The sequence below is a fragment of the Onychomys torridus genome, chromosome 14 (genome assembly GCF_903995425.1).
Source record: "Onychomys torridus chromosome 14, mOncTor1.1, whole genome shotgun sequence".
Taxonomy (NCBI): domain Eukaryota; kingdom Metazoa; phylum Chordata; class Mammalia; order Rodentia; family Cricetidae; genus Onychomys; species Onychomys torridus.
In genome coordinates this window covers 71,036,107-71,054,745 of record NC_050456.1, presented here as the reverse complement: position 1 = coordinate 71,054,745, position 18,639 = coordinate 71,036,107, and the positions used below count along the sequence as shown (strand labels likewise).

General features: G+C 45.1%; 1 protein-coding gene across 1 annotated transcript; it reads right to left on the bottom strand.

The window, feature by feature from the left end:
* Positions 1-1,119: 1,119 nt before the first annotated feature.
* On the bottom strand, positions 1,120-16,963 carry Serpina5 (serpin family A member 5). The gene is made up of 6 exons (XM_036206231.1): positions 16,904-16,963; positions 6,846-6,958; positions 5,230-5,846; positions 4,057-4,327; positions 3,567-3,714; positions 1,120-2,045 (listed from the first exon to the last, which is right to left on the bottom strand). The coding sequence occupies exons 3-6, from the start codon at positions 5,834-5,836 to the stop codon at positions 1,809-1,811; spliced, it is 1,263 nt and encodes a 420-aa protein (XP_036062124.1). The 5' UTR covers positions 5,837-5,846; positions 6,846-6,958; positions 16,904-16,963; the 3' UTR covers positions 1,120-1,808.
* Positions 16,964-18,639: the final 1,676 nt, after the last annotated feature.

Sequence of the window (18,639 nt, the reverse complement as noted above, 5' to 3'; positions counted from 1 at the left end):
TGAGACAGTCATCATTGTCTCTGCATCTTGTAAACCTCTAATACAACACACACACACACACACACACACACACACACACACACACACACACACACACACACACACACACAATTAGTTCTGTTCTCTTAGGGAACCCTGACTAACACACACCTTATTATTTTCAGTGGACACCCCTCTTCAATATGATCCAGGGATCAGAGCACTGAGCACAGCCTTTTGGGAAACATGGTAGTGATATGCATATGGGCGTGGGCAAAGAACTCTGCTCTCGGGGCAGCTCACCAGGGGTCAGTTTAAGGTTTGGTGGAGGAGTTGCTCACCCATTCACTCATATGTTCTTTGATGTGCCAAATTCCCTCTTTGACAGAGGACAGAAAGGAACTCACCTGAGTCAATCCAGGGTGCGGAGACTGAGACACACCTGTACTCTGCCTTCATTCTATGTCCTCAGTGGAATCTAAGGTTACAGTAGCTGTGAGGTCATACTCCCCATCTGGTATGGTTGAGATGTAAAATGTTCCCTACAGGTCTCTGAACACTTGGTCCCTGGCTGGCGAGGCTGTTTTGGGAGTTGTGGGAAACTTTGGGAAATGCAACATAGATGAAAAAAGTGGATAGCTGAGGAATGGATGGGCCTTGGGGTTTATAGCCCAGCCTTCCTTTCTGCCTCACATCTGCTTCCTGACACATTCTGATGTGAGCAAGCAGCCTCACACTTCTGCTGCCACAGCAGAGAGCTTCCCCTGCCTCCATGTCTTCCTTGCTGTGATGAACAGTTTCCTCAGACCATAAGCCAAGGGAAACTCTTCAGTTGCTTCTTGCTAGGTGTTTGCTGCAGTGATGAGAAAATTACCAATGTACCATTCATCTTGACTCTAACATGTGCAAGCTTTGTGACTGGGTCAGCCACCTAGATCTCAGCAAGCCTTCCTTTCTCTGTCAGTCAAAAGGGTATGATGGTGCCATCTTTCCTCACAAGCTACTGTGATGGGAGAAGTGCCTAGTACCATCTTTGGAACCTAAGGAGTATCACTATCCCCAGGGCTGTCTCCACAAGGACAATGAGAGCCAGTCTTTGCATAATGCTTTATTGCTATTGCCAAGGTGAAAAATCAGCAAGTCAGTCTACCATCCACGTTTCACTGTTTGCAACAAGCCTCTATCATCCCACTCCAGTCAGGTTCGCTAGTTGATACCTTTGTTCGTGGTGAGACACCTCTACCCTGATGCTCAAGCGTGCTACTAAACCGAGTTCTTCTATCAACCACGAATGGCATGGAGCAGTCAACCCTGTGTAATATTTCACTACCAGTGGATAAACGTCTTGCTCTTGTCCTTCATTGAATACACAGAGAAACAAAGGTCCAGAGAGAGGCATTGTCATTCCCATGTTACATAGCTATTAGTGCCATTCCAGAACCTCAGTCCAGTGTCCTAACCACAATGAATGGGTAGTTGGGGCTGAGAGGTGGGAGACAAGGCTCAAAAATGTGCTTCCTGGTGACCTCTCCCTATAGTGACCAGTCTCTTCTAAGGCTCTGTAATGACAGACTGAGCAAAAATGGCATGGCCTGGGGTCTAGGCATGACTATGACACAAATATGGAGGTGGGACCTTGGAGAGATCAGCTGACCTCTTTAGGCTCAGTACCAGTCACTGATGAAAGATGAGGGCAAGAACACATACCTTGCAACCATGATCAAGGAAGCAGCCATTAGTATAGTAATCTTATTATTTCTAACACCTTGTTAGTTAATCTACTCTACACAAATCACTAGCTACCAACAGATGGATGGGCTGTAATATACTCATGGCTCCCTCTGGGTAAGCCTGTGGGTTTCAGAAAGAGTCCCTCCCACCTCTGGCTGGACTACTCTGCCAAGGAAAATGAGATTCATGTTCTCTTCAATGGCAAACAGAAAGGGTCTGTTGAATTCTATCTTCAGGGTCACCGGTCGAGCAGATCTGAATGTAAAGAGCTCTCCTGTGGCAGCAGACGCTATGGTTCCTGACTCATCTACCTTCATCACGGATTTGTGCAGCATCTGCAGGTAGAGAGTGGGACTGTGGTGATACATCATGATAAAAATAGTACTTGTCTTTCAAAGGAACTGGAACTTTTGCTGGAACTCACAGCCAGAGTTAATAATATACCCAGAAGTCACTTAATGCTGTTATGTACTGTGTACTCAGCCTGTTTGTTTGGCCTGCTTTTAAGAGGACAATGCAATAATCAACCTTACTTGCCTTGGATTCTTCATGCAATTTTGAATTTATGTACTCTTCCATGGTCCTGATCCAGAACAATGCATGTGTGTCATTTGGTGAAAACAGAAGATACAGAAGTTGAAAGTAATCTGAAATGAAATCTACTTGTGGCCATCAGTTTATAAACAATGATGTTTGTAGTACTGTCTGATGTCTGGGTCAGTTGGGTCAGTTGGAGTCAGTGATGTAATCCCTTATAAAACTCTGTTAAATATTTCTGTAAAGTAGCCCACTCCTTCTCCATGTGATGTTTTCTGTGGTGGGTAGAGAGCAAAGCTCTTTATCAGGGAAACACACACACACACACACACACACACATACACACACACACACACACGGGGGGGGGCATGTTTGACAAGACAGCAATCAGACAGGCATGGATTCCTCAAGGCCAGGTGGCAAATGTGGGTTCCCATTGTAAGAAGAACAAAACACAAAGGAAAGTCTTTGAATATCTAGGGGAAAGGAACCATAATGGGACAGAAAGGAATGAGCTGAGGTGAAACAGAATGGAATATGGTGGGATGGGACTGAACAGGATCAGAAGTGGTAGAATGGGATAGAAAAACATTGTATTTAATTAGATGGGATGGGGTGGGGTGGGGTGGGGTGGGAGGGATGGGATGAGATGGGGTGAGATTGGATGGGGTGGGATGGGATGGGATTGGGGTGGGGTGGGGTGGGATGGGATGGGATAAGATGGGGTGAGATGGGATGGGATGGGATGGGATGGGATGGGGTGGGATGGGGTGGGGTGGGTGGGATGGGATGGGGTGAAATGGGATGAGGTGGGATGGATAGGATGGGAGTAAAGTGGGATGGTATGGTATGAGGTGGGATGGGATTGGCGGGATGCAATGGGGTAGAGTGGGATGGGATGGGATGGACAGGATGGGAGAAAGGTAGGATGGAATGGGATGAGGTGGGATGGGACTGGTGGGATGGAATGGCATGGAGTGGGATGAGATGGGGTGGGATGGGATGGATAAGATGGAACAGAATGAAATTGGATGTGATGAAATATAATAGACTAGGCTGAGATGTGATTGGTGAGATGGGGTAAGATGGAATGTGATTTGTTGGAATGGGATAGAATATGGTGGAATCTAATGAGTTGGAGTGAGATGATATAGAATAGGACAGAACAGGATGTACTAAGTTGGAATGGGATGGAACAGTCTGAGATGGGGTAGAATGGGGTGGGGTGGAGTGGGGAGGAATGGGATGGTATGGGATGGAATAGGGTGGGATGGCATGGTAATTTCTGAAAGCAGGTGTTCAGCAGCAACTAGACTCACCTCAGACAACTTGATATTGGGGTAGTCAGTAATGCCAGACAGGTCAGCATGGACAGTAAAGATGTCCCTGATGCCCAGCTTGGGGAGGATTTTCTCCAGTTGATAGGTGCCCTCAATGGAGAACTTGGGGAGGTAAAGGTTCAACTGTCTGGAGAGAGTGAAGGCCATTCTTAGACAGCATGAGCTTGCTGAGAAGTCCTCAGCACCCTCTCTCTGTGGCAACACAGACTTTATGGAAACTCCACCTCTGCTGGTGTTTTCCCTGCTTTGTGCTTAGACTTAGACTCTGGTGTCACCCCAGAATCCCAGTTTTCCAAGTCTTATCCCTCAAGCTGGGCCAGGTCCTGAGCTGAGGACTTCATAGGAAGTCTTTAGGTTTGGAGACAACTCACTGCCTGAGTCTCCTCCCACCAACATTGTGTGGTCCTGGATCATGTGTCTCCCCAGGCCTGGGTAGAGGGATGTGGACACAGAATGACTTAGAAAGTACCTCTTTCTGGCTGTAGTAAGCCAGTTCATCAGTGCTCTCCCATTCAGGCCCTTCTCCACCTGCGGCATCATGCCTTCATTGGGAAGGATAAACAGAGCACTGGCATTGCCTTGGTAAGGGATCCTCACCACCATGCAGGAGATACTTTGGTCCAGGATATAGTAGTACTCATCTTCACGGTTCATCATGGGCACCTGTATGGTCTTCTTGGGTGTCACATGGAAATCTTTCTGGTGGGTGTTTTGGTCACTGAAGGCTGTCTCCCATTTGGCTAAAGGTGAACATGGGGTAGGAAGAAAAGCACAGGTTAAAAATGAGAGACCCTTGGCTGTGCCTGAAGAGTGGAGACAGCCCAAAGAGTGTCTCTACAGAGCAATCTCAACAGCAGGAACAGCCACATCTATTGGCTTCAAAGGCCAAATCCCCTCCAGACTCTGGGGCAGCCTGGACCTTTTGCATGCCTGTCCTGTATTCCCAAACTCTTGACATGGTGGTTTGAAGGAGAATGGCCCCTGCAGGCTAATATGTTTGAATGCTTGGTTCCCTGTTGATGGAATAGTTTAGGGAAGGATTAGGAGGTGTGGCCTTATTGGAGGAAGTATGACATTGAAGGTGGGCTTTGAAGTTTCAAAAGCCTACACCAGGCCCACGAATTTTCTCTTTCTACGTCATGCTTGTGGATGACATGTAAGCTTTCAGCTATGGCTCCAACATCATGTCTGCTTGCCTGCTACCATAAAACCCCCAGAAAGTGTAAGCGAGCCCCACTTAAGTGCTTTCTTTGATAAGTTGCCTTGGTCATGGTGTCTCATTGTGGCAATAGAAAAGTAACTAAGACTTGCCTTCAGAAGACCTTGACTCCTGTTCCCTGCCCTTCTAACCATGATCAGGTCCATATTCCAGGTTCTAGTGGGTTTGGTATCAGTGGTTTTGTTGTTGTTGTTGTTGTTGTTGTTGTTTTGTTTGTTTGTTTGTTTGTTTTTGTCATAATGGCTATGCTAAGGGCCAGCTGCTGCCCAGTGAATCACTGAGTCTTGTAAGAAGGTTGACTTGTGGCTTCTTCCCTTCCATCCAGCTGGCACCTGGATGAGTTGTTCTTCTGTGGGGGAGGGAATGCTATCTTGCAATGAAAGCATAAAAGAGAGGAAGTTCAAGTTTGAGCCTAAGGCTTACCTTTGAAGAAAATGTAATTTATCAACACCATGACATGGGTGCTATCAAGATCCTTGAGCAAGTCTACAATATTGCCTTTGGTCTTCTTGGCCACATAGTTATTGATCTGCTTCTTAGTCATTTCAGGGTTCCCAAAGTTGGTAGAGAAAGTATCTGCCATGTATAGCGTCTTTGTGGCACTCAGGAAGCTGTCCCGAATATGTACTCTTGGGTCTGTAAAAAGGGCACTTCCCAGGCTCAGCTGGAGACCATTTGTAAGCTGGCTGAGCCTCTTCATCAGCTGTTGGTAGAACTTGTGAAACTTGTCCTCTTGCTGGAGGCTGAGGCCCAGGCCCTCCAGGATCTGGGTCTTAGTGCTGGGGCCTGTCCCCAGAGAGAGCATGCTTAGGCTCATGACCACGCTCATGGGAGAAAAGAAGACATTCTGACCAGGGGCTTCAGAAGCCAAGGCCATGTAGAGGTTGAAGACAAAGTCCTTGCTTCCAGGAGTAACCCCAGGACCCACAGAGAACTTCTTGCCCTTCTCCTCCCGGGAGCGGGAGCGGGAGCGGGAAGCCACCCCAAGGTTGAAGAGCAACAGGCACAGAATGGTGAAGAGCCTCATCATGGCAGCAGTTCTGAACGGAAGAATAGGAAAATGTTCTCAGAAAGGGAAAAGGCAGGAGTCAAAGTGAGAGAGATAATGGAAGTGCCCATCAAAGGGTGTCCTCACTTATCCTCCAAGGGGATAAAGAAGAGGCTAGGGCCATGCAGAGAACTGGTGGTACTCAGTGCTCTAGAAGGGTCAGGTGAAGCAGCCAGTGGCTCAAGACAGACTTGCAGACCAACATGCAATGGAGTTATACACACATACATACATACACACACACACACACACACACACACACACACACTAAAAACAAAACAAACAAACAAAAAACACCAAAAATGTTCTCATAGTGTTTTAAGTAAGTTTAGGATTTTGCATTGAGCCTCATTCCTGAGTCCTTGGCTGTAGCTTGAACAGGCATGCCTAGTGTCTCTGTCCATCTGCCCACATCCTCAGACCCACCAGGTCCCATAACAGCAGGTGTACTCACTCTGTAACTTGGATGAGTGTCGCAGGGGCAGTCTACCCGTCTTAGGAGAGGACAGAGGGCAGACTACATAACAGCCTGCAATTGTCACTGACCACAGAGGCTCTGATCCCACCCATTTCAACTCCACCCCATTGAGAGCTGGGCTGATCTAAGGCTTCCAAGGAGGTCCTGATAAAGGACAAAAGGGACTGTGTCCTTACTCAGGAGAGGACTTGGCAAAACCAGTTTGGGCCTGAGTCTGGGGCCACAAAAGAGTTAAAGTTTCTGTTCCAAGGACTTGGCTTTTTCCCCTGAAGAGACTGCAGTTATCAGTCCTAAGGCTGCTGTATGCTTGGTCTGTAATGTTCTTGAGATACCCTGTTCCCTTTGTGCAACATTGTTTGACTAGCTCCCCTCTGACTTAGTCTCATCATACGGTAGTTTCTGTGGGCTCTGTCTCATTTCTTCCCCGGAAATAGTATATAAGACACTGTACTTCATCAGAAGCTTGCTTGGCATAGGATGTAGATAGAAAGACCTCCTGATTCCAAACTTTACCTTCCCTATCTTCCGTTCTCTTTATCTTCTGATCTCCTGTTCTTCTCTCTCAGGAGCTTGTCACCAAAGACTGACCAGCTGGTCCAAGACAAGTAGTGACCGAACAGGGACACCTGAATATGAGAAAAAGAGTAAGTATGGCCTTAATACATAGATAAACATAAAAAGAGTCAGGCCAGAGAGATCTCCTGAGGGAAGAAGTACAAACATCAGGAGTAGAACATGGGATAGGAAACTTCTTAAGGCCCTAGTGGTGGTTTGAAAGAAAATGGTCCCCGAAGAGAGTGGCACTATTAAGAGGTGTGGTCTTGTTAGAGTAGGTGTGGCCTTGTTGGAATAGGTGTGGCCTTGTTGGAGTAGTTGTAGCTTTATTAGAGTAGATGTAGTCTTGTTGAAGTAGGTGTAACCTTGTTGGAGTAGGTGCAGCCTTGTTGAAGTAGGTGTGGCCTTGTTGGAGTATGTGTGGTCTTATTGAAGTAGGTATAGCCTTGTTGGAATAGGTATAGCCTTGTTGGAGGAAGTGTGTCACTGTGAGGGTGGTTTGGGTCTCCTATGCTCAAGCTCTGTCAAGTGTCACAGTTCAATTCTGGTTGTCTGTAGATCAAGATGTAGAACTCTAAGCTCCTTCTCCAGCACCATGTCTGCCTAAATGCTGCCATGTCCTGCCATGATGATAATGGACTGAACATCTGAACTGTAAGCCACTCAGGTTTTAAATGTTTTCCTTTATAGGAGTTGCTGTGGTCATAGTGTCTCCTCACAGCAATAGAAACCCTCACTAAGACAAGCGTATTTTTTCCTTTGAATGCTTTGTTTGCCTCTGTATTCTAGTTCCTATAATGTGCTAAAATGCTTATAAAAATTCTTTATTTTCATTCAAAAAAGTCTGCCCTTGGTTCCCTAAAATAAGGTTTTATAAGTTTGAAGACATGGAAACATGAAGGCAAAAGTTTAAATACAAAATATTGCCCACGAGGTCCACATGAGTTTCATATTGACTGATTTGTGCTGCAAAATTTCATTAGAGTGGGCTTAGATCCACAGTGTAAAGGTGACTCAATTGGAATTACCATCCCAGGAAATCTGGTCATAAATCTACTCCAAAACAGACTGGGAGACAAAACATAAAAATCAAAAGTCAAAATATCGAGAAAAAAGTTTCTAAGGACAAAAAAGTGACATCAAATCTTAAATTACTTTGGCTTCATGATGCCTCAGAGTATGAGGAGAAGGTGTTTTTGTTTGTTTGTTGTTTTTCTTCGGTTTGTTTGTTTGTTATATTTTGGTTTTGATGATTCAGGTTTAAAATTACCCAAAAGTAGCTCTAACACTTGTAGCTGAGCCAATCCTCCTTTATCATAGACAGGATTAGTAGATCCAACATTAAAGACTTCCATCCTTCATTTGAAGAAACCCAAGGAGCTTGGACTCCCTGACAAAGCATTTTGAACAAAAAAGCCTGCTTGTTTCTTTCTTTTCTTTTTTTAGATCCCTCTCCCCCACTACAGCAGGGGATTTTACAACAGAGGTGTGGGGGTGGAGCAGGGGTGGAACAATCTAAATTCACTGCAGTGACTGCACAGACTTCAGAGTCCCAGCTCAGATAACAGCAGAGTGCTCCAGCTCCTAGGCACCATGGTCCTTCAGTGGCTTGCCTTCGCCTGAAGTGATCATTGCTCCAAACAGCCCTTCCCAGTAAATTTTATGTAAAAAATAAAAAAGGAGATTTATCTACATGACTATAAAATTCTCATACTATTAAAAAAATAAAAGTTTGATAAGGATCAAATTTTTATTTTACATGTTATTTAAAAATAAAAATGTGGCCCACCCGGCCCTTTCCAGGCCTGAATCATCAGAGCACACAGATGACCCCTTCTAAGACTTTTTGGTCTGGGGTGTCACAAATCAACCAGATACCATCACACCAAGAGCTGCCCAAGGTCGCTAGTCCTGGGCATGGGAGAGAGGAAAGGCAACAGCTCCGAGCCATCCCTTAGGACTGGGGCAGGCAGGACTTAAACAAGTGTCACCTGTGACCCCACCAAGAGCCCTGGGGCCAGGAGGTTGGAGACTGTTCTGGTAAGAGAGTACGGGATGGGGAGGTGGAAGAGATGAGGAGGTGCAATGGTTCATGGGCTGGGAAGAGGTGGATCTGGAGAGGTGAGGGTGGTGAGGAACTGGCTGGCATGAATGGCCATATGGCTATGAGTGGCCTGTGCTGCCACCAGGGGCATGGTGATGTCAGACCTCAAGCTGCTGCCAAGGACCATGTCTGGGTCTATGGTCCTGATATAACTGGGGTCTGTGGTGATGTCCATGGTCTGTGGTAGCGCAGGGGTCATTAGAATCATGCTGTGCTGAGCCAGCCTCACCCTTCACTGGCCCTGGGATAGCTGGTACTGCCCCTCACTGGATACTGCAGAAGGCAAGCTGGCCCTACCCCTCAGGGGAGAGCTTGCGCCCCCTCCACACTCAGGAAAGATGGACCCACCCCTCACTACAGATGTGCACCTCATCTGGGCAGCATACTAGAGCTGACTTGTCAGGGGTGCAGGTGAGCCAGCCCTGTGGGCATGAGAGCAAGAGAGCTGATGCCCCCCCCTCCTTCCCCTTCCTCGTGTGCCCATATTTTCCCTACAGCATTGGGAGAGAGGACCCTGTAGCTTACCTGGGCAAAACAGTAGGTCTGGCTCTGGTGATGTGAATGAGGAGGACCTGGACCTGAGGACCTGAGAGCAGGAGAACCGGTCCTGCACCTTACTGTAAGCTTCATTGGGTGAGCTAGCCTAGGCAGTGCTGGAGAGCTCATCTGGGTAGTGGTGATGCTGTTTTTTGTTTTGTTTTATTTTGTTTTGTTGTTTTTTTTTTCTTTGAAATTTGGTTTTGATTTGCAGGGAAGGTTGCAAGGGCGGAGGGAAGATGGGAAGATAAGTGGGATTGGAATGCATGATATGATATCCACAAAGAACCAATAAAAGTTTTAAAAAAACAAAAATGTTATAAAGATAAGACATGGTATTAAAATATTAAAGATATGAGATAAATTTTTTTAACAAAAATATAAATTATTTTAATAGATGAGGATTTACATCAAGATTGAGATGGAGATGCTGAAATGAATGTATATGGACATATATAGAATAATAACTAAAAGGCATGTAAGTTAAAAAGGTCTGAGTAAGTTATTTAAGGTATATAATGGATAAGACTTAAATATTAATACATATAATATTAAAGTTTCTAAGGTCTGAGATTAACAATTACAAAATAACTGGTTGGGGCTGGAGAGATGGCTCAGAGGTTAAGAGCATTGACTGTTCTTCCAGAGGTCCTGAGTTCAATTCCCAGCACCACATGGTGGCTCACAACCATCTATGAAGAGACCTGATGCCCTCTTCTGGCCTGCAAGCATACAAGCAGACAGAACACTGTATATGTAATAAATAAAATGAATCTTTAAAAACAAAAACAAACAAAATAACTGGTTAAAATGGATGTTAAACTAAGATTTATTTTAAAATATCTGGCTACTAAAATATTATATGATAGTTAAAAATATTAGACGGTGTAACTGGTCTTAGTGCTTCTCATGTGGAGCCCTGAACTGCTCTCTTTAACTATACTTGGATGACCACCACTATTGGCTTGTCACTGGTGGGTCAATACAGATGCGTCCCTCTCATCTGAGTGACTCTTAAGGCTTATGGCTCTGGGGCCTGGAAAGTGGTAGGGTGTACAGCTTTTCAAATATCAATTCATTCATCACTAGGCTTCCCCGTTTCATGGCCATTTCCCAGTATACAGTGAAAATTCAGTGCCCTGGTTTCCGAACTAAAGTTCCCCTTGGGCGGGACAGTCCACAGTTCTAAAGAACTCTGTGCCTCTGAATGGATGGCCTGAGGTGCTGGTCCATTTGTCCCAGAGGTGCCTACTGGGGTTGGATAGGGATAATTTCCTGGGACTCCCCTCATTGGCCATGTCCTGTTATAATGTTTCCTGGGGAAAAAAGACTCAACAGGACCTTTGGATGTTAGCTACAGTCCTGGACAAGGAGATCATCTCTAGGACTTTTGAAAAGGTAAACAACTGTAATATGGGCACCCTTTTATGTTTGTACTCACTGGTTATGCTAACCATGTCACTTGGAGTCCCTCTATTCAAGAGAATGGGGGACACTTGTAAATCACCTGTGTGGATTGTTCCCTCTCTAACTGTGTAGTTTTTCCCTTCTGAACTGACCAAAGATTTACTGTACAAAATTCAACCCCTTTATCATCCTTCAGCATTCACTCAGTATTATGACTGGAATGCTTACATTGATGATCCTTTTGATTATTCTAGGAGACAACTGTTGGTTTAGGAAAAATAAGAGTCTCTTAGACAGTCAGGCACAAGTAACTCATCTGGCTTTGAAAACTAAGGAGGGAGCTGTTGACAGTTGGATCAGTCCAGGCCTTTTTCAGTGTCAGGTCCAAGAGAAACTCAGGGAAAATGGCTGACTGTGTAACTGTGGTGCTCATTAGCATGACAGAGTGCATGCTGCTTACCCTCCCTCCTCTCTTCTTTCTCTTCCCCTCTTGATCTCCCCACCCCCACGTCATGGCCTGGTCTCACTGATCATGTACTATCTACTACTTTCTCTGCCTGCTCTGGACCCTTCCAGATGCCTCTGGCCATACTCTCCCTCATATCTACAATAAAAACCTTTTCCTTGACCTTGGAATGGCCATTGTCTGGTGCTTGAACACCAGGAGAGACGTATCTGAACTTCCTACAAGGAGCTCAGCTTCTCCTACCCTAACCGAGCTGTTGACTCAACTCTCCTAAGGTATGTACGGGTCATTTGCTTTTGCTGGCTTCTTCCACCCACCATACTTGACTTCAAATTCTAGAGTCCACCTCCTCAGCCGCTTCTTCCCTCCACCTGCTGTAACCATTCACCTCTCCTCCCCTACTCAGTAAGTGTTCTCTCTTGCTCCTGTAACCTGCTACACTTCCTGAACACGCATCACACACCTCCCTATCTCTCTGGCTTTTGAAGCCATGGGCATTTAAAAAAATTTTTTTTTTTTTTTGGTGATTTGCCTCAGCAGAATGCCGAATGCTGTTTATTGAAGGAGGGAGGAGGTCTTAAATACAGGCTTACAGCACAATGGGAGAACACCAGAGGGCAGAAGTTTACTATCCATGTTTTACAATCTTGCATCTAAACTGTTAATGTCCAATATTCAGGATACACAGACAAGGAACTTCCCTTAAGCATTCAGGAGGGTGGAACCCGGCAGGGAATTAGCATAGGGAGGATATCAAGGTCGCCATGGGCAGGGGGCTTGCCTTTTATAAAGGGATGTCATGTATGCACATAGGGAGAGCTCTACAAGAGGCTGTAGCTGATGATGTGGTCTGTCAGGACCTGATAGCAGGCCAGCATAAATGCCTGAATGCTAACATTCTTCTTTTTGTTTATTATAAAAAAAAAGATGGAGTGGCAGATGAGACAGGAATGCGGGCACTGTGTCCCCTAGATTGCTTCCTGCTGACCTGGGGCATCAGCATCTTTGGGGGGCCTGAGGAAGCTGGGATGCTGGCTGTTTCAGTTCACTGTCCATGCTCTGTGGACCAGCAGCCCTTGGACCTGGCAAGATGCTGGCAGAGCAGAAGATAAAGTTAAGTTTAGGGGAAATTTTTTCTTAAGTCCTGGCAATTGAGGGAGGGGAGTCCTCAGACCAGGGAAAGGTGACAGTACTTAGCTGGGGTGCTTCTGACCTGTCTGAGATGGATCCAAGTCAATTCCCTGGAGCTTACAAGAGTTTTTTTGAGTTTACAAAAGATAAATTTTAGACACATTAGCATTCCCACTGTTTATAATCTGTATTGAAATTTACATTGTAAAAACAGCAGTATAGTCACGTCTTTGAGTCATGAGAAAGCAACCAAAGGGAATTTAAAATCCTGAGTTTGTGGTAGTACGTTTCTTCCTCAGACTTTTATAACTTGCATTTGCACACCTTAAGGCACTTTCTTAGACCCTAAAACATTCTTAGATCCTCCCATCTTAAGCTTTCATACCTTCATATAAGCTTCACACCTTAGAACACCTTCTTTCTATCTAATTCACCAGGAGATACAGGAGGCTGACCACTGACAGCAGTCATTGTAAAGCGAGTTCCTTTAAATAAAGGAATGGTAAAAAGTTACACTGAAATCTGTTCTGTGAGTTTATCTCTTTTCTGAGTCTGGTTACAAGACAAGTTGTGTCTAGACTTAGTAGTGGCTCTAGGAAAAAGAGACAGACCTATGGCCTGAATTTTACACACAAAGAGAACTGAGAAGGCTGCTGAAGCCTTGGTTGCTGCTGTTAAGCTGACAAAGCTACCACTAGCCTAGTTGTAAAACATCAGAGTTCTGAGAAGGAAAATTTACCTGATAAAGCAGGAGTGCATTGCAAGCAGCTAATCCAAATCTATTTAAAATGACAGAGACTTACTGGCTACCAAGACAGCCACCCCAAAGTTCTCCATGGTCGTTGGGGGCAAAGGTCTCATGGCAGCATCAGTCTTTAGCTGCCAGTCCCAGAAGTCCCCAACAGACTTTCCTGTGGAGTAGGAACTTGTGGGCGTGCAGCCTACCTTGTCTAGGCAAAGCATGGCAATCGATTTCCCAGTGTCCTGTGCTGTGGATATTGCTCTGTATAAATAAAATGCTATTTGGCCTGTGGCTAGGCAGGAAGGATAGGCAGGACAAGAGAGAAGAGAATTCTGGGAGGTGGAAGGCTGGGGCAGAGAGACACTGCTAGCCGCCGCCATGACAAGCAACATGTAAAGACACCGGTAAGCCACAAGCCATGTGGCAAAGTATAGACTAACAGAAATGGGTTAATTTAAGATAGAAGAAGTAGATAACAAGAAACCTGCCATGGCCATACAGTTTGTAAGCAATATAAGTTTCTATGTGTTTACTTGGTTGGTTCTGAGCGTCTATGGGCCTGGCAGGTGTGAGAGATTTGTCCTGACTGTGGGCCAGGCAGGAAAACTCTAGCTACAAATGGCGCCCAACGTGTTGTCAAGAGTTTACACCTAAAACCTGAGAAAAAAGATTCTAAAATGAAGCTAAAAACAGCTTCCTAGTTGTCTCTCTCAAGTTAGCGGCAGCCTGCCAGTTTGAGCTACTATGGCGGGTTCCTGGCGTGTGCGTCTGACCTGCAGTGTGGCGGGAATGAGGAATCTATAAGCTGCACTTTACTCTGCTGCATGGTGGATTTAGCCTTTGCTAGTTTTTTTTAAAAAAAAAAAAAAAAAAAAAAAAAAAAAAAAAGGTTTCTGGGCTATGCACTACTTTGATAGAACTGCTTCTGATAGTTGATGGTACACATGGCTCCAGACCCAGAGCTGGTGGTAAACTGTACCACCGCCATGTTGGGAAGCTGAGGTAGGCGGAGGCAGCAGCCACAGTGGCATTTCAGTCTTACAAAGATGGATATTACACAGAGAATCTGGTTTGTGTTGTCTTTGGGATTTTTAACTACAAAAAAAGATTTGATCGTAAAAGCTGTTGAGTTAAACAAATATGTAAATTTTAAAGGTACCTCTACTTCAAAATTTGGATATAAGGATATATTGCTTTGGAAAAGAGTCTCTGCTTTTGTTTCCACAGAAAGCCAGAGGCTATGGATTTATTCCAGATTAAGATACATCAGGTTTGATCAGCCAGGACCACCTGAAAGGTCTCCAATGACACCATGGCCCAGATGATCCAACATCCAGAATGGTTGTGCTCATGGGCTTCTCAGTACTCAGGCAGTTACGTTGGCCTGCTCAGAGGTCCTGAGAGTTAACATTCTGATCCCGCCCCTTGGCACCACAGTATGCCTGATGTAAGCCTATTCTTAAGGGAAAGCTCCACCCCTTCCTCTCTCTTCTCCTTTCCTCCCACAAGGTGTGCACCTCTCTAACCCCTCGCCCCCCCCATCCCTCTGTCTTTCCCCCCTTTCTCTCTGTCTCCCTCTTTCTGTCTTTCTGTCTCTTCATCTCTCTATTATAATAAACCATTTCCACGCAGATGCAGCATCTGGGGTGGGTATCTCCACTCATCGCTCCACCGCTGTGCCCGCATGGACTGGGTGACCCACGAGCCCACCGCTGCATCTAGGGGTCCCGCTGCCCCCACGTGCGTACATTTCCTAACACTGACAGAATATGCCATCAGCTACACCCGCTATGTTGCCCACATAGTCCACATAGTCCCTCTGTGCGTGCATCATAGTCCCTTAAAAAGGAAGCTCTGCCCCCCCACCCCCATTTCCAGCTCCTTTTCCCTGCCACTTTTCCCCAGAGGCTGGCCTCTGTACCCCTTCCTTTCCTTCCCCAATAAACCTCCCATGTGAGTTCTGTTTCATGGTGCAACTTTTCTCTCCAACCATTAACTACAACAAAAACTATGCAAAGTTTATTTAAAAATCAGATATACTTAATATATGGTCCTCAAACTCAGAGATCTGCTGCTGGATATGGCATTTTAAGTGCTTAATGAAAATGCTTTCTGTGATAGACAGAAATGTCAGTGAAGAGCCCAGGAATATGAAAAATTGTGTGCCCATAGCCTATACACATATTCTAGGAAAGTGGAAGCTAACAGCTGCTGTGGGCAAAGATTAACCCTTAACAGTTGATTCTATATGGCCCTTCTATCTTACATTCCTTTCAGTTACAGGGAAGACAGCTGTGTCAAGATAACCACAGGCTTTTTACAAATATCTTGAACTAACACCCTGTATTCAAAAGTTGTAAATCTCAGACTATAATGTGACTCAAGGCCCAAATTCAAAATTGTAAAAATTCCTCTGTCCCCAAGACCTAACCTCAAGTCCCTTTGACCTACCACCTGGTATATAGTTTTTGCTATAAGAAGAGGCTTGAAACCTCCTCTTATTATGCCCAGATCGCAGGGACCCCCAAAAGACCATCACAGAAAATGAATGCCGCATGTAAAAGCAAAGAGCCTTTTTTCTTTCTTTCTTTCTTTCTTTCTTTCTTTCTTTCTTTCTTTCTTTCTTTTGTTTTTGTTGTTGTTGTTGTTGTTTGTTTGTTTGTTTGTTTGTTTGTTTTGAGACAGGGTTTCTCTGTGTAGCTTTGGCACCTTTACTGGAACTCACTCTGTAGCCCAGGCTTGCCTCTGCCTCCTGAGTGCTGAGATTAAAGATGTTCACCACCACTGCCCACAAGTCTTTATTTTCAAGCTTGGAGCTTAGACTCTGTCCAATACAGCATTGAGAGCCTTGAGCCTCGAGCCCAGGCAGGGTGGGGTTTTTGTTTGTTTGTTTTTTTATCACAGCAGAGGTTGGGATGAAGGGATTTTCAGGGTTCAGGACCCTGATTGGCTGACATTTGTCTAGGGGTATAGGGAATGTTTGGAATGTCAGGTATTTCCTCTTAGATGCAGGCCCCACTTTGGAATGTCAGGTAGTTTCTCTTAGATTCAGGACTTCCCTGGGTAGGGTCAGCTTATAGCTGGGTCCAGGTATTGCCTGCCAGAAGCTCTATCTAGGCCTCTAAGCCTGTCAGTGCAGCTGTGAGGTCAAGCTGTTTTGCGCCCCCTTGCCCCGCACTGTCACAGTTTCAGAAGCCCGAATTCTGTTTGTGGCCCTAGCTAGCTAGAGTTTGTACCCCATGATGTTTGGAATCAAGTTTGCTTCTGGTTAGTAGACTTTGGTGGTCTGGTCCCCATTATTTGTGAAACTCCAGGACCCAACAGCCAGCTCCTAGCAGTGACCCTAAGATCTCTAAAGAAGCTGATGGGGCACAGACAATTCTACCTGGACCATGGTAATGTTAACCACTAGTCAAAGAATTGCTCTATGCCCCACTCACTGCCAGGGCCTGTCCAAACTGTAGACAAAGTAGGTCAGTTTTCTCAAGTTCCTCTTCCACCAACCTTCTGCCAGCAATGAAGCCACATAGACCATCTCAGGAGCCTAGGTTACCTAGGAAGTTTCTATCATTTTAATTGATGCAGAAGCCATTTGGTTTATACTTACTGTTCAGATGTATCATACTTACTGTTCAGATGTATCATTCTCAGGTCTTTGATGATGTCTGATGCCTAACTGTAGCTTCACTAGTTTAGTAGTGGCAGGTCCCTAGCTCCTCCCCACAAAGCTACAGCTGCTGGGTCAGTTCATTTCCTTTGTAAAAATTTGGACTTGTTTTTCTCCTCCCCTAGGGCTGCTAGGTCTCCTGCTGAGAAAGGCAGATAGACAAGTTTACCTCGCTGGCAGACTTCACACTAAAAGAATGATAAACTCACAAAACAAGTTTCAATGTAACCTTCTACATTGTCCTTATTTAAAGGAACTTTCTTGACAAGGACTACTCTCAGGAATCAACCACCTAGGTCTCATGATTGGATGGAAAGAAGAGGTTTGAAGTTTGTAAGTTGTGGGAGTCTAAGAAAGTAATTTGAGGTATGTAAATGCAAGTTATAAAGGTCTGGGGATGTAAAGGCTTAAGTTTTGAGGGTCTATGAACGTGTTGTAAGGTATGTGAGTGCAGGTTGCAAAGATCTAAGGAAATGCTATTATTATATTAAGACTTCAAGAGTTCAGAGTTTTAACATTAATCAAATTTAAGTTTCCTAAGTCTAGACTTAAAAGTGCTTCTCATTGTACTGCAAACATCTCTGTCTCATCTAGATATCCAGCCCTCTGGCTGAGGAAAGACTGTCAATGCTTTTAACTCACAAACATGTTGGGGTCCCCAGACTTTTGCTATGACTCAAAGGTGTGGGTCTACTGCCTTTTCCACAAAGAGAATTTCAGTACAGATTACAGATAATGGCAATGTATACATAACTACTTTTAAAAAAAAAAATCTCTTTTGAAAACTTCAAAGATTCTTGTTAGCATCAGGGAGTCATGACTTGGATCCACCTGTTGCAGGTCAGTGGTACTCCAGATAAGCATTCCTGCTAACCAAGAGCCTATGCTTCCCCACCTACTGCCTACTCCTGAGGGTGAGATCTCCCCACCCTGCAGTCTTGGGACTCCTCCCCTCCCCCCAACTACAGGGACCACAGTCCTTAAAGTTTCAAGTGTATAGCCAGAGATAAAGATGCTCAGAGACCCCAATGAAAGGACAAAAGAAACATAGTTCTGTGTCCTTGCTCAGGAATGGATTTGTCAAGAGCAGTCTGGGGCTGAGGCCTGGGCCTCAAAAGAGTTAAAGTTTCTGTTCTAGGGACTTGGCCTTTTCCCCTGAGGAGACTGGGATTATCAGTCTCAAGGCTGCTGTGTGCTGAATCCTAGTGTTCTTGAGATAATCCTGTTCCCCTTTTGCAACATTGTTTGACTAGCTCCCCTCTGATTTAGTCCCATTGTATGATAGTTTCTGCTAGCTCTGTCTCTTTCTTCCCTGGAAATAGCATATAAGATACTGTACTACTTAAGATGTTTTCTTGACACAGGACAGAGCGTGTGCAAGACCTCTTGATCCCAAACTACCTTATCTTTTGTCTTCTGTCTTCTGAAGACTCAGGAGGTAAGACTTCCAGGCTGCTGTAGAGTGACTTTGCAAAGGCAAGGAACAGCAGAACACCAGCCCTTTTCCGGGCTCGACTCCTTCATTTTCTGCAGCCAATTTCAGGAGGAAAAGGCTTTGAAGCACTTATCTCAGGCCTGTATGCTTGCCAGAAAGCAAACTCAGAAGTCTGATAATGGTTACAAAGAGAAAGTCTGGCAGTGGCAGAGACATAGGGGTCATTGTGTCCATCTTGTGTATCCTAAGAACCCAACTGAGGC

Excerpts from the sequence above, each read along its gene's own strand:
- Serpina5 (XM_036206231.1), bottom strand. The coding sequence starts at position 5,836 with ATGATGAGGCTCTTCACCATTCTGTGCCTGTTGCTCTTCAACCTTGGG. Across the intron at positions 4,328-5,229 it reads AAATTACATTTTCTTCAAAG|CCAAATGGGAGACAGCCTTC; the intron begins GTAAGCCTTAGG and ends GTTCACCTTTAG. Across the intron at positions 3,715-4,056 it reads CTTACTACAGCCAGAAAGAG|ACAGTTGAACCTTTACCTCC; the intron begins GTACTTTCTAAG and ends CACTCTCTCCAG.